General features: G+C 40.2%; 1 protein-coding gene across 4 annotated transcripts in view; it reads left to right on the top strand.

Moving 5' to 3' along the window:
- The window catches only part of LOC147758689 (uncharacterized), a 65,454-nt gene extending 55,366 nt beyond the window's left edge, over nucleotides 1-10,088 (top strand). For 2 of the 4 annotated variants that reach the window (XM_022817251.2, XM_086993351.1), the window contains one exon: nucleotides 3,280-10,088. In XM_022817251.2, coding sequence (XP_022672986.1) covers nucleotides 3,280-3,458 — 179 coding nt within the window. In that variant the 3' untranslated portion in view covers nucleotides 3,459-10,088. Of the gene's footprint in view, nucleotides 1-1,969; nucleotides 2,327-3,279 lie in introns of all 4 variants that reach the window. The other 2 variants (XR_015330493.1, XM_086993358.1) reach the window with 2 other exon arrangements.
- Nucleotides 10,089-13,753: the final 3,665 nt, after the last annotated feature.

Raw genomic sequence — 13,753 nt, 5'->3', positions numbered from 1 at the left:
AATGACGAGAGATGCACCCCTGGGCCATTTACCTCAGAAGCACTGCCACTGCCTTTTTTCAGAACAAAAAAAGGCTGAAGGGGAGCGGGTGGTTTGCTCCACCCTGTGCCGCCCGCTAGTTTTTGTTTTGTCCCCGTTAATTCTTGTTGTTCACGTCGAATGTGCGCTTACTCTAATGGCCGGTTGTCCAAAGAAGAGGGGAACAGTCGGTTAGCAAGGCTGACGAAGATCAATAGGTAAATGACAGATGACAATAAACGAAGGGGCGAATGACGAACAACAGGAACCCGGAAAGGGGTAGCGAAGGAAGCCGTATATCGCTCTTTTTTACCGCTACCCCTATTGATGATGGACAACCAGCGGCGCCACCACCACACGAAACAAGCGCTACTTACTGTTTACAGCCGCAGAGAACCTAGGCGGGCGCCGGACGATATCTAGGTCGATCAAGTGTCGAAACTTATTAGCGTGTGCAAAGTCATTTCTACAGTGGCCGCTGTACCTACTACAACATCCTCGACAAGCTAGAAGACAATAACAATTTCGTCTCTCACAACTGGTAACGTAACCCTTGTTGGAGCTTTTGTTGTTTACTGCTTTGCGAGCGTAGGCAACAGGAATACGGCGACGGCAAGCAAGCGCGCACTTCACGACACCAACGCAAGGTGATAATGGCTTTTAGTGTTTCAGGAGTGATAGAGAGTATCTGTAAAGAACGAACGTGGCCAGGTAATGGCAGAAAAATTCAAGAGGCAAAAAGGTAATCGGCAACTTACCACTCGAAAACCACACGAAATTGGTCAGCCCGAAATGCAGCGTTTTTCTTTTTTTATTTTCGCCATCACTCTTGCTATTATTGGTGGTGCAATCGAGGAAAGAGTTTACCGTAAACAGCATAAAGGGTAATATTGTCTTAAGCCAGTAGTAGATGGCTTAGAGCAGGCGGTCAGATTGACGCTACAGAATACGTTAAGGTTTACAGAATTGAAATGTTTTCCCACCTATCAGGCTGCTAGCATGTTTCAAATCACGGGACGAACATTTGATTTATCCTGCAAAAACACTGCAAGTGCTCGTTTATGAAAAATATGGTAAGCCCAACCTTACTTGACTTCACTGGGAACAGTTGTTGTCACGGGTGAAACAGATTTACAGTAGGTGCAACAGGGACTCCTCTATTGTGTAGCTTAAAGGTGGATCCGTTGCCGCGATTTATTAATTTTTGAAAAGCTTCAAGTAAGTTATATTTTTGACTGAATAGCCATACAATGGTGTCATACGGATCATAGGTGTGGGATCATATGAACCACTAATGATTTTGCAGAAAGAAGTCGATCATTCAACTATTCTGAGGGGGTTGTTATGTAGTTTGGAACCATGGAGAACAAGTCCAATATGATGATTCGTTGACTGGACCTTCTTCTCGGATTTTATCGTGGTCCTCTATATTCCAACAAATGTTCAACAAATCCCTAGCTTGCTGCCATAGTCCCAACTTTCAAAATTTGCCTAGGAAAAACCGATAGCTTGAAACGCATTGTATTTCTAACCATCGTACATTTTAAAGATGCTCCATTTACGACTATTGCATTTTATCGTCGAACCTTTTTCGTTAGAAAGAAATTCAAATAGTCCATTTCCTATCGGTCGATGAAGGGTCTTTCATAAGCGAGACCGAATTAATTAAAAATAAGTTGTAAATTGATAGTAAACGCAAGATCTTCTATTGCAAAATATCTTTTATGTCTCGCTCCTTAAGAAGTGTAGACGCTACTGGCACGCGTTAACATGTGAGTGTATAGTTTCTCATCACCTATCTTACTGTTAGTCGCTGCGAAGCTCGCAAAAGCTGATAAATAATTGTACTCGATGGCGAGGGCGCAATAGGCTGCCAAGAGACAACAGAAAGCCGAACGGCTTTTTTGTTTTATGATCGTATTTGTATAACCATGCTCTTGATCCCCTACAGACTGGCAAATGGGCAAAAATCGAAGAAACGGAAGCGAGACGATTTAGGGATAGACTCCTGCCAAATGAGATGTGAAGATACCCACAAAAGAAAACGTTGTCCTCCTTTGCCTTCAAGCGCCTGAGTTTCAAGGTTTCATCTGAGTTCAAGGAGCATCTGGGCAGCAAGTTTTGCTTCCCTATTCAATGCGCTACTAACGGAGCCCACCTGCTCGCTCTGGGGCTTCAGGATCGCTCATGCGATGATCCAACTACAGCAACGAAAAACCACTAGGCAGGGCTGCAGCTTAATCTCTTTTCCACTCTCGGCTTGCCTGCACAGGGAGAGAAGTGCTTGTTTCTTTATCAGGGCCTTTTGGTGAGCAGGTGCCGGGGAGTAAGAGGTCAAGGCCGAATTGTCTCAGAGCCTCTCATCAAATTTGACACGTTTTTTTCGACTTATTAAAAAAGAAAGATATACGAGAGTCCACTACACACAGATACACGCGTATACAAGAGGTACCAGTGGTGCATGCGCCGATAATATAAGTGAACTGATTGAACACTAAACAAAAGTATTCGTGCCCGCTAGGTTCTTAAATCGCAATGCCCATTAATTTATGCTGCAAAGATCAGGTAGATCTGATGAAGGGTGGGCTTCGTAAATCTGCTCTAGTCTAAAGAGGTTTGTGAGATGTATGCGCATGTTTGAAGTAACAGTACACCTAACAATAAACGTGATATCCTCTTGAAAGGCGCAATTTCGTCAAGAGGGACTTGAGATGGGCATGAATTATCCGAGAGGTTTTTGTTGATGATTTAAAGCTTCATCTTTATATGCTACGATTACGATCACAGCTAACTTCTCGAAATAACAGCGCCATATATTGGGGGTTGTTAAGATCCGCCATGGTATTTTAGCGAATGTTGGCCAACGTGAATTTTTACTTAGTTTCCCCATTACAGCCGGCCAGTGGATGCAGAGAACCACAAAGTAGCATTTGGGGCTTCATTAGCAATGTTCTTGATCATTTATTACCTCAATTATTAATCTTATGGAGAGATAAATTGTTTAAAAACTCTTTGTTGGCCAAACTTCGCTAGAACGCGCAACTGTTCGAAACAGAATTGTCCAAATACCTCTGCTACGAACATAGCATTAAAACAGCATTTTAAGATGTTATTCAGTCCCCTTGGTAGAATTATTATTAGGCCTGCCTATACTATATTTATTATTAGGTTTCATCGATGTGCACATTCGCGTTGTACCGTTAATTTCTAGTCTTGTGTGTTTGACTTTGTTTCTGCGTTTGTATGACACCGTACTTGCAGGTACAGCATCCAGTGTAGCAGGCACAGGACCACAACTCTCGCAAAACTCGTCATCACACATTGCAAGCTCAGGAGTCATTCCACAGGACCTCTCCGCTGGCCAAATCACGACCATGATGTCGACTTCAACCGTGACGTCCTCACCTACAATCTTAGCAAACATTAACAACCCGCAGTAGCACTAGTAGGTGATCTTATGGCTTTACGACACCATATCCCTTGCTAGCGATGTACTCGCGCACGTACTTCGACGAGGCCCAAAACCACAATTGGACATCGAACCGTATGCCTGGCAGCGCAATTCTCGAGGCCAAGATAGTAGAAGCCACTACAGTTCTATTGAAATAACACGCACAAGCAATACAACAGAATCCTGAACAGGAACTTATAGTGTCTAGAGGCAACAGGATCGTGCTCGATTGATTCACGCACAATATTCACTCTGTTATACAGGAAAACTGTTTCGCTAACGGTTCAACAGTGATATACTCTGTTGCTATGATGAAGATGATAATTAGTATGTCTACTGTGACGACGGTGGCCTAAAGCATTGTTTTCGCAGAACAAAAGAGAGAAAGAGCTATTTAATTTCCCTATAATATATAACGTATGTTTATATATCTATAGACAAAATAATCATGCAATTATATATATATATATATACGCACATTATTTGTTTCAACTCTAACATTGCTGTCGCTATATAGCGGAATTATATATATAATATATAGGAATGATATATACACATATTTATTTTTCTATAGAAGAGGTTAAGTATTCTAGAATCTCAAGTTTACCCTACTAGCTAGGGGAATTTTTCAGTTGTTGGCCGGGATAACAGGAATGAAAAAATTATGGTGCTATCCATGGAGATGTTAAAGCTAGAAATATATGCGTGCCATTTAGGCCATCTAGAATGACAAAGATCTTAAAATTGATTAAAAAAAAAAAAAAAGTGAACGCAATGAAGCCCAGAAAGCAGTATTTAACATAAGCGCACAATTGTTTGTACGTCCAGACAATAGAGAAAACAGATGAAATTGTCTGTACCCGTGGATCTGAACTGTCCAAATCTAAATGCAGGTTCTTTGTGAAGAGTGATTAGGATGTTAGCACCTAAATGGAACACGTGTAGAACTTCTACAGGTGATGTATATACACAGAATATTTCGCGAAGAGACGAAACGTGATTGCAATTGTCAAGATTTGTAAAAATGGTTAGAGCTTGCCCTTCATGGCCACCATTTTTAAGTTTAACTAAGCAATTTTGCCTAAATGCTCGCGAGGCCACTTGTTATGCGGCCAAGGTAAAACTTGAAGAAAAATTCCTGCATTACAGGGAAATTAACATACAGTATATACTGGGATGTATCTTGTTAGTGGATTGCGATCCAATTCATGTATATATATATATATATATATAATGAATTGGCTTGTATTCTGATTTGTCTTTGTTTGGGCAGCCTAACAGCATCGAACGTCAAAGGGGCATCATTACAAATTCATCCAATATCGACCTCAACTTGGCTTTTCGTTTGCCTTTTAACTTCCAGTAAAATGAAAAGTGCTAATAGCTATCGTAGATAGGACTATTGTAGTGTAATAGCATGGAACCGCAAAACTAGTAACGAAATAAAATGTAGGAGCCAAGACGGAGAGATTAAACGAGAAAATGGCTGATGCGTCAAGTCGGAAAAAGTATAGGTTCGCTAACGGCTTCAACAGGAAAAATTGGATGCCTGTGATGACGCCGATGAGGATTACGAGAATTCGAATTGGCCGTGTCTAGCGCATATTAACTATGCAGCTGCAATTGAAGAAAGGACCTCATCAAAACGACGGCGACAGAGCGCATGTCTGCTTGTATCAATCCTACTGGCCAACCATGCTACCTCAGTGACAGATGAGCGAGCATACCGTATTCTGGAGTGACTCTAATATGATCGAACAGATAAAAGGTCCAGATGGTAACAAGTGGACGTAAAGAAAGACTTAGCAATGAATAATGGGCGTTTTCCTCTGATGGAAACTGGTAGGCTTGACCGCAGAACAAAGCCGCAACGTTCCATCTGGGCTGAAAATGCAATAGGTTTATTTTGTTTTTACCTTCAACGATAACTATCGTTTGAACAAGTTAAAATAAAGACAAGTCAGTAACAAATTACGAATTGACAATTGGTAGGCCGACGTTGTTAGGCCTGAATAAGCTTGAGGTAATAAACAACATGGAAAGGCAAATTCATATGATCCAATAGAATTACAAGGTCGAGTATACTGAGGGTTGATTAGAAGAGTAAAAGGTAACAGGGTAAAGTTTAAGTCATTACAATTGAAAAAGTTAGCACACATTTAACGTACACTTTTTCCAACAGGCATTCAGGCAGAGTGAGAGTCAGGCCAAAAATATAATGACATATTGAACAAACTCAATAATGAATCATCGAAGAAGACAAGAATTTGGCAAAGCCGAAGTATAGAAATGGGACAAGTAAGCAGGATAAGACTGGGATAAGGTTGCATACATCTCAAACATACACTTAATATATACAGTGTTCATCGCCTGTGAAATGCTCGAATGACAAAATCAATGAACGCTGAAGCACTACGTAATGAAGTTAGAGACGTAACTGGAATTCAGCAGGAGACGTATCAGTGCAGTAAAATGCAGCGTCACAACTTACCACTTCCGCAAACCTTTAAATATTGGGTCAATTCCTTATTACCAGCGATACTTGCCGAATGCCGCGTCAAGCTCTTTCGTATATCAGCTTTGTTGGCGTCTGTGTCAAAGTCTGTGTAGCAATCAGTGAGGATCGAATACTAAGCACCAGTCATCCATTAAGCCCGAGCGTCGAAGCACACACGCTAACTTAAATTCATGCCAGGTAAGGCCCCAGAGGGCCAGGACCCTAGTCTCGTTTTTTCGCTCGCACGCAGATCTTCTCACCGCGTGTTCAGTGCGGTCGACGTCCGGGCGCTGGGAAAAGCTGAGGCCGCTGATAGCAACATCCCCCGGAAGAATGAGTCAACCTTGTTGAGTCGGTCGTCCCCGGCAACCGCGTTGGACAGCTGGATAACTGTATACATATAAATACATATGTATTCGTTTCTACCGCCAGAGGTCATGGTTTTCACCGGGGTTACGTCGGTACGAAGTGCCAAACGCTTCTCGGAGGGGTTCAAATGTGATAAGGAACGATTGGCGAGTGGGGTGAGGAATCCGAGAGAAACGAGAACGATAAAAAGTTAGAGTGCTCCAAGCTCACTCGCCAGTGAATGTATTTTTGTATGAGGCTTATATGTCCCTCACTTTTGAGGGTGTTGTTGACAATGGGGACGGGACTGCGCAGCTCACGAGCAAAGAAAACAGGAACTCGTTTACCAATGTACTTTTACTACTATCATAGCTACGTTATTAATAAACAACACCAACAATCATAAACGTATAAATACAATATCTTTGCGCATTGAGAGCAGCATATTTAGAAATACTATCAAATACAGTTTGATCGATACAGTGATAAATAGACATAGAATGATACGAGTTTATCATTGTGATTTTATTGTTTTTATCTTTGTAACAGCTTGCTGTATATAAAAGCAAAGTATGTATATTAAAATAGAAGACGATGCAATTTCACTGAAGAACATTATCGTTGTCCATTGTCCAAAATCGCTTCTACAAACGAAATATATGGAGCAATATCACGATAAAGGCAAAGAGACTAATTTGCTTCTATGCTCGGTCTCAGAGTAAATGCTTTGCTGCCTATCATTATTATTATTATTACTACTACTTAGTAGGACCATACATGACCGGCTAGTCTAGTCATTCGATTGTTGATCCTAGCGCCGAATATACACCGAGAACGATCTAATGGTGCTGTAAACACGTGCATGAAGCGTGCACGAAACAGTGTCTCGTGCAGCGTTGTTTTGCTTCTCTATTATACGTTACAGCGGCCGTTTACTTGGCGCAGTTGCGCTCCCTGCATAGTATAAAATACAGGAGATATGATACGTAGTGAAACGTATGTTTTTATGTTAATATCACGAGCGGAGCCAAGAACACGAGCTTTGCAAAACGTCCCGTCCCGGACTGTGCGCCATTGTAGAAAGCGAAAAAAAGAAAGCGTGACAAAGAGCAAAAGAGAGTAACGGGAACGTTAGCGTGCGGCCGAGTATCCGAGGTTGTTGTTGTTGAGGCAGAGGTTGTCGCCTTGATTGGATAGGGCATATTCTGCTAAGTCATTTGACGGTAACTTCGCTGACTGCAAACCTGCTTGCCAGGAAGGCGGTTTACTGAGAAGTGATTTACCAGTTGATGGCTATGAGATGCGAATAAGAGTATCGATTGTTGACGAATCGATTGAACCTGGTCGCTGATTTGGCGGCCTACAGAAATCGATGTATTGGTTGATTTTGCCGAGACAAAAAAACAAGAGATAAAAAGTAAGACAGTAAAAAACACTTGGTCTCAGCGTTTAAGATGTTAGAGTGTAGAGGAAATTATGTGCTTGCACGTCAAGCCACACAGGCTATAAACAAACTTATGAGAATAGACTCGACCAAGACGTACTAAAAGTTGTGTGTGTCGGGGGCGTGGGGGTAGCGGCTAAATTGTTAAAATCACATTTGACGAGATCGATTCAGAAAACACGATGCGCCGGAAGAGCTAACGGCGCTACACGGGTAGAAGAGTAGATCACAATCAATGGTCACAGTCTAAACACAGCCGGAGAAGTGGAGTGCGGGAGGAACCATCGTAATGACACATTATAGTAGGCATGCCCAACACTGTTTCATTCTCCATATATAAATATAATAACTAGGTATACATATATATGCGCATATGTATTGGTAAATAGGTAGGCAACGAGACGTAAATCGCACAATTTTCTACTGATAAATAAAAATCAGAAAATAACAGTAACATAAACATATAAACGGATAACCGTGCTGCAGGACATAGCGCCCCAGGTAGATGCGTGTAACTAAAAGACGGGAAGCCGCGAATAGACAAGAGGCTCATCTTATACACACAGACATTCATCATCTAGATACAATGGTCTATGATTTTTGTCATTATTATCATCAACAGTGGCAAACGCTACACGAACAACTAACAACAAGAGCGACATCAGGCAACACCAGAGATAAGTACGCTCCGTGACATCGCCCAATAGTAGGACGGATGAACGTGTTAATAGAATCTGATTTTTCAACGCACAACAATCAATACCGACGTTTTTCTAGGACCAGTAAAAAGGTTAGGTCCAGTTCTTGGAACTTATCTCTCTATACGACGCAATTTTGTTGTTGCGTTAAACGTTAAAAGGTATAATTTACACAAAAAAGGGCGCGAAATTGAATCGTCAACCAGATTGAGCCTGGAACACGCAAAGTTCAAGGCTCTGAAAAAGTCGCAGATCAAGCATAAATGATTATGTCGCTAATGGATACAACTGTGAAAATAATAACTGGTAGATTTATAATTAAGACAAACATGTTTTTTTCTATAGAGAAAAAAGAACGAAAGTAAGGATTATGGTGGTCATTTTTGATCACTTAACACGACGACGTAAAAATAACAACAAAATCAGTGGCGATACCCCATACGAAAAAATAGGGTAACGACGACCGAATTGCACCCCAAAGTTCTCCTGACCCTCAGCGTGTCTATCCTATATAGCATCTCCGATAGGCTACGCGAAAAAGTTTAACAATAGGGAGCATTTCTAAATTCGGCCCTAAACAATTCATGAGCGAAACGAAGGATCGTCAGTTTATTGCCGACCACATACTCAGTTAATAAGAGCAAGTGAAATGATTGTTTAACTTCAACTTAAATCATAAGAGGCAAGGGAAATGTAGTAAATAAATGTCGGGGTTGTTGATAAAATCTAGAAAATGGAGCTTCGTTATAGCGTGCTGACGGCCCGTGGTTAAGTGTTACGGAAGCTTTCAATTCGGTCCTGATTCTGTTCGCTATTAGCTCTGCCCTCAAGCAAATGATCACGACGACAGTTACTCTGGGACATCGCTATCTAAACCCAGTTCAGGCATTGGCGGTCCAATAGCATCTAAATCTCAAACTGTCAAATCAAAAAGCCTCGGTCTGTATAGTACAAAACGCATGGGCTTACGTAGGAAGCTATCCGTACACCGGCATTGTTTCTTCTTGCTTGTGGTTGTCTTGCCTTTTCTTCTGTCCGTCACTGGACGATTTTATACCATTGTCTTTTCTATGATAAATAGAACAAATCACCGACAAATCATAACTATATAAACAAAGAAAATCGAAAGGTAAGTAAGGCAGTGATGAGGATGACGGTGAGGTGACGCTACCATGCGTCTCCTTATGGTGGTATGAGCAGTACAGAATTAGGTGACTTAAACAGAAAAGGGGGAACGAAGAAGACGATTTCAACGAGCAGACGAACATTTTTGAAATGGTTAACGATAATGACGAAGATGTCATTATTTAAGGCACAATTGCGTCGACGATGATGATGATGATGATGATGATGCTGCATCATTAAATTTAATCTGACCATTTAATTTAACTGTTTGTTATTATTATCACTACTACTATTATGATTATGTAACGGATAGTGGAACAAGAGAAATAAAAAACGATGGGAATTATGATAATGATAGTATCGAGCAGACGATGATTTGATGATAACAACAACAACAACAACAACAACAATAATAATTTGGATTAGATAAAAACGTGTAATAATTCGATGGCGATGATGGTAATGCTGAGAAAAATAAAATCGTAATGAGAATGATCATATGCTTAATATTCTGTTTGTTAGTTAGATACGTCTTGGAAGGAATCTTGAGGTTGTATTAAAAAAAACCATACACGCATAGAGAGAGAGAGAGAGAGAGAGAGAGACAGCCACCGTCATTTTCATTTTATGATTTTTAATTTTTCTTACTAATGTTAATACGGCCTAGAATAAGGACACGAATTATAACCTGGACGCTTGGCTTATCCTTGTTGATATGAATGGTGTTCGTACGGTTGGTAAATGATTTTTCCAGTTACCAAGTTAGAGTACACTTACCGTTTACGATACAGTGGTGATGGATTATCTATTTTCGGAGGGTCAGAAAGTAGCTTCTTATTGCACGGTAAGCATTTTCATCGTAGATTTTGTAGCTGCTAATTATTTTCTATTTACTACATTGAAACACAATCTAATAAAGAAAGACAGAAAAAATATAATTTACCAGTATATAACGACTTTGCATTTTTCATTTCAGCTTTCGAAGTGTTTCTCTACCATAATAGTTGTCAATCTCTTTATTTTCGTTTTTTCTGAATAGTCAAAAGTTATTACATTATCTATTATCTGTAATGCCAGCCTAGATCTGCAGAGATATTATCAAATAGTGACGCCATCAAGAGAACTATATTTATTAAGATTTTTCAAAAGGCATATCTCACTTTAGCTGCGCCCGAAATCTGCCTTATTCAAAGTCATTCCATGTCCGCTAAGCTAAGCTAACGACATCTCTCTTTTGACTTTTGAGAAATCCATGTTTACGTTCTAAAATAACCCCAATTGCGGAAACAGATATCTGCAACGGCACTCCAAGCGACTTATCTCATATTTCCAACATTGTGCTCAAAAGTTAATTGAAGCTTGCAGTTAGTTCTAATTTAGCATGATTAGTAACTTGTTGAAGCCATCAGAAACGTTATAGGTTTGTGGTGATTCGCTATAAAGCATCTCTGTACGCAGTGAGAAGCGTTAAGTAGTAACGATTTACTTCCAATGATATTTTCCCGTCACAAACAGTCATGATAGCTCCGTGACGAACCTCGGCCGGTGAGTAACCGTTTGCCGAACGTCGGCCATGCCATTGCTGGTCAAATTCGCTTCTCATATGTGAGGTTCTTGTTTACCGTCTCAATCATATCTTCCAATTCTGCTAATATCTACCGGTTTGGTTAGTTCTGAGTGTTTAGAAGTTTACAGTTTAGAAGTAAACAGAACTAAATTGTTTCCGTCAACTGTAACGTTTGGTTCTTTAAAGGAGGTATTTCCAAGATGACCCCATAGGTCCATTGCTTTAAAAGATCGTTAGGTAACCGCAAAAAAAGCCCAAGTAGATTCAAAAGTAAAAAGCTGGTGAGTGGCGAAACTGAAGACCTTTTTGCAAAGCTTCATCTTGGCTCAGTGTCAGCCATTCGGGCTTGTTGACACGGGGACGCACTCTCGACGAAGTAACCATTATTAACATTATTGGATCCTGTTGAGCTGTTTAGGGTAATTAAGTTTACATGTTGATACGAAATCATCTTCGATCTGTCGCCAGTATGGCTGATACTCAAATTGATAAGACTCTGAATTTGGATGGAACTTTCTAAAATCAAACATGAAAACCTAGAAGCAAACCAGACAGTTTCGACTCAATGGGAGCGACTGTTGCATGTAGCGATCTGGTCTTTGTAAAGACGACACAGAATGATCTTGCGGTTCGGTGAATCTCTTGTACGATCGACACTGCTTGAACTCAGCACTGCATTTCTGTCTTTAACTTTAACTTTAAAGTCGCTTTAACTTAATAAGTTGAGGTCTTAGTCTTCACGTCTGCAATACTGTGCTAATCTGCGTTCAATTTTCGGCGTTGTTGTCACTCAGGCAACTCATTGCGGTCGCCGCCCAAACAACGTTCCGAAGTTCTGTAATTCCATCACGTTTCTGTAGATGGAACAAAATGGCTTGAATATTATTAGGCTGTATGTAGGTTTTTGTCTTATGCCAGCGGTTCGGCACAATTTCACTGGTTTTTTTTAATCATAATTATTACCAACTTACGAGCCATTACAAAACGTACGTGATTTTTGAAGCGCTCGCCACATAAGACGCGCGTTTACCTGCCTGTTCCAGAAGTGCAGCCATAAACGTGAACGTGCGGGCTGAGTGAATCAGCTTTATTAGTCACTTTGTTTATTACCAAAAATAAATGCTATACAAAAGTAAAACTGGCCACTTAGTAAAAGCAGTGAATTCAAACAGAGCCTTCAGAGCTCTAGTTAATTAGTTATTCAAAGGGCGCTATCACCCTATATACGAGCTATATTTTAGCTGGTCAAGTACGGTCATGCATCAATATGATGATTAAATGAAGACAATTAGGAAATCATTCTTGGAAGCCCACCGTTTCAAATATGCAACTATTCTATAATAATGCATATATAACTTTACAGAGCTATCAGCAAGACAGGTAGAAAAGACAGAAAAACAACGGTGACTGATCATACGCCTGCGGAAAGGCCTTCTTGTTTATATCAACCTTCATACAGGTAATAGTTTTGTTGGCAATATTGATTAGCCACGCTGCAGGGGGTTGGCATAGTACTGATTGGAAGGATATCGGTTTGTGGTTAGAGATTTTCTATTACAATTAAATGCAAAAGACAACCTATATATATATATATATATATATGTTTATAGTATAGACTGAAAGACGTTTAATATAGGAGACCTCTCAGTCTGCCATAGGCCGGACAATGTTACAGATGATGTGATTATGAGTTGCCGTAATGGTGGTGCCTATGATGTTACAGATATTTTGCCATGTGGGGCTTTATTTTACCAATCGGTTACTTCAAAACGTTCGATAGCATAAATGTTGAACCTTGCGAACCTATCTGGAAATGGCGAAGCATGTAGCAACGCTTTTAGGAACACATATGCAGCTGATCTCTGCGGTTAGAAATTGTTTATCCATAAAGTAAGCTCTGCTAATCGGGTTTATATACTTTAAAATAAGAACTTACTTTAAGATAATGCGTCCATATGTATGGAAATAGTAAAGTATGTATATATATATTGGGTTGTCGAAAAATTGTTGATCATTTGCTTAACGAAATGGCTGCAAAGTCGCACATTTTGATGGTGATACGAGACGCGTCGAGTCGGCAGTGTTATCATTTGAAAGCTGAGATACGGCGGTAGTATGCTAAAGTTGCTGAAATGTCTCTATTTAAATACAAGATATGCGAAATTTCTGTAAAAAATGTGTGCATTTCATATTTTTAGTACGATAAAGGCACAAATATTGCCAAGGCCCATAAAAAATATGGTGCTGCTTTGATCAAAATGCGTTATTTGAAGACATGGCGCAATGATAGTTTTGCCGCCTTCGTTCCGAAAACCTGCACACGAAAAATACTCTTCATAGTCGTTAATCACTTACGGAGAAAAGTTAATAACAAGATTAACAAGTGAATGGCCATAATATCGTCAAGTAACTAATCATTTACCACAAACAATTTTAAGCCATTTGAGAAAAGCTGGTTACACAGAAAAAAATCCGTATCTGGGCGCCTAACGACGTGAAGCTGACTCCATCATATTTTCGTGTGAAAAACTTCATAGAAACGCAACGAAATCGAGTCATGTCTAGGGCGGCAAATTATATGTGCGGAAAAGTGGATCACGTACGA

Source organism: Varroa destructor, unplaced genomic scaffold (assembly GCF_002443255.2).
Source record: "Varroa destructor unplaced genomic scaffold, Vdes_3.0 BEIS01000001.1, whole genome shotgun sequence".
Lineage (NCBI taxonomy): Eukaryota > Metazoa > Arthropoda > Arachnida > Mesostigmata > Varroidae > Varroa > Varroa destructor.
The sequence above is the reverse complement of the archived record's forward strand: the minus strand, read 5'-3'. Positions and strand labels throughout refer to the sequence as shown.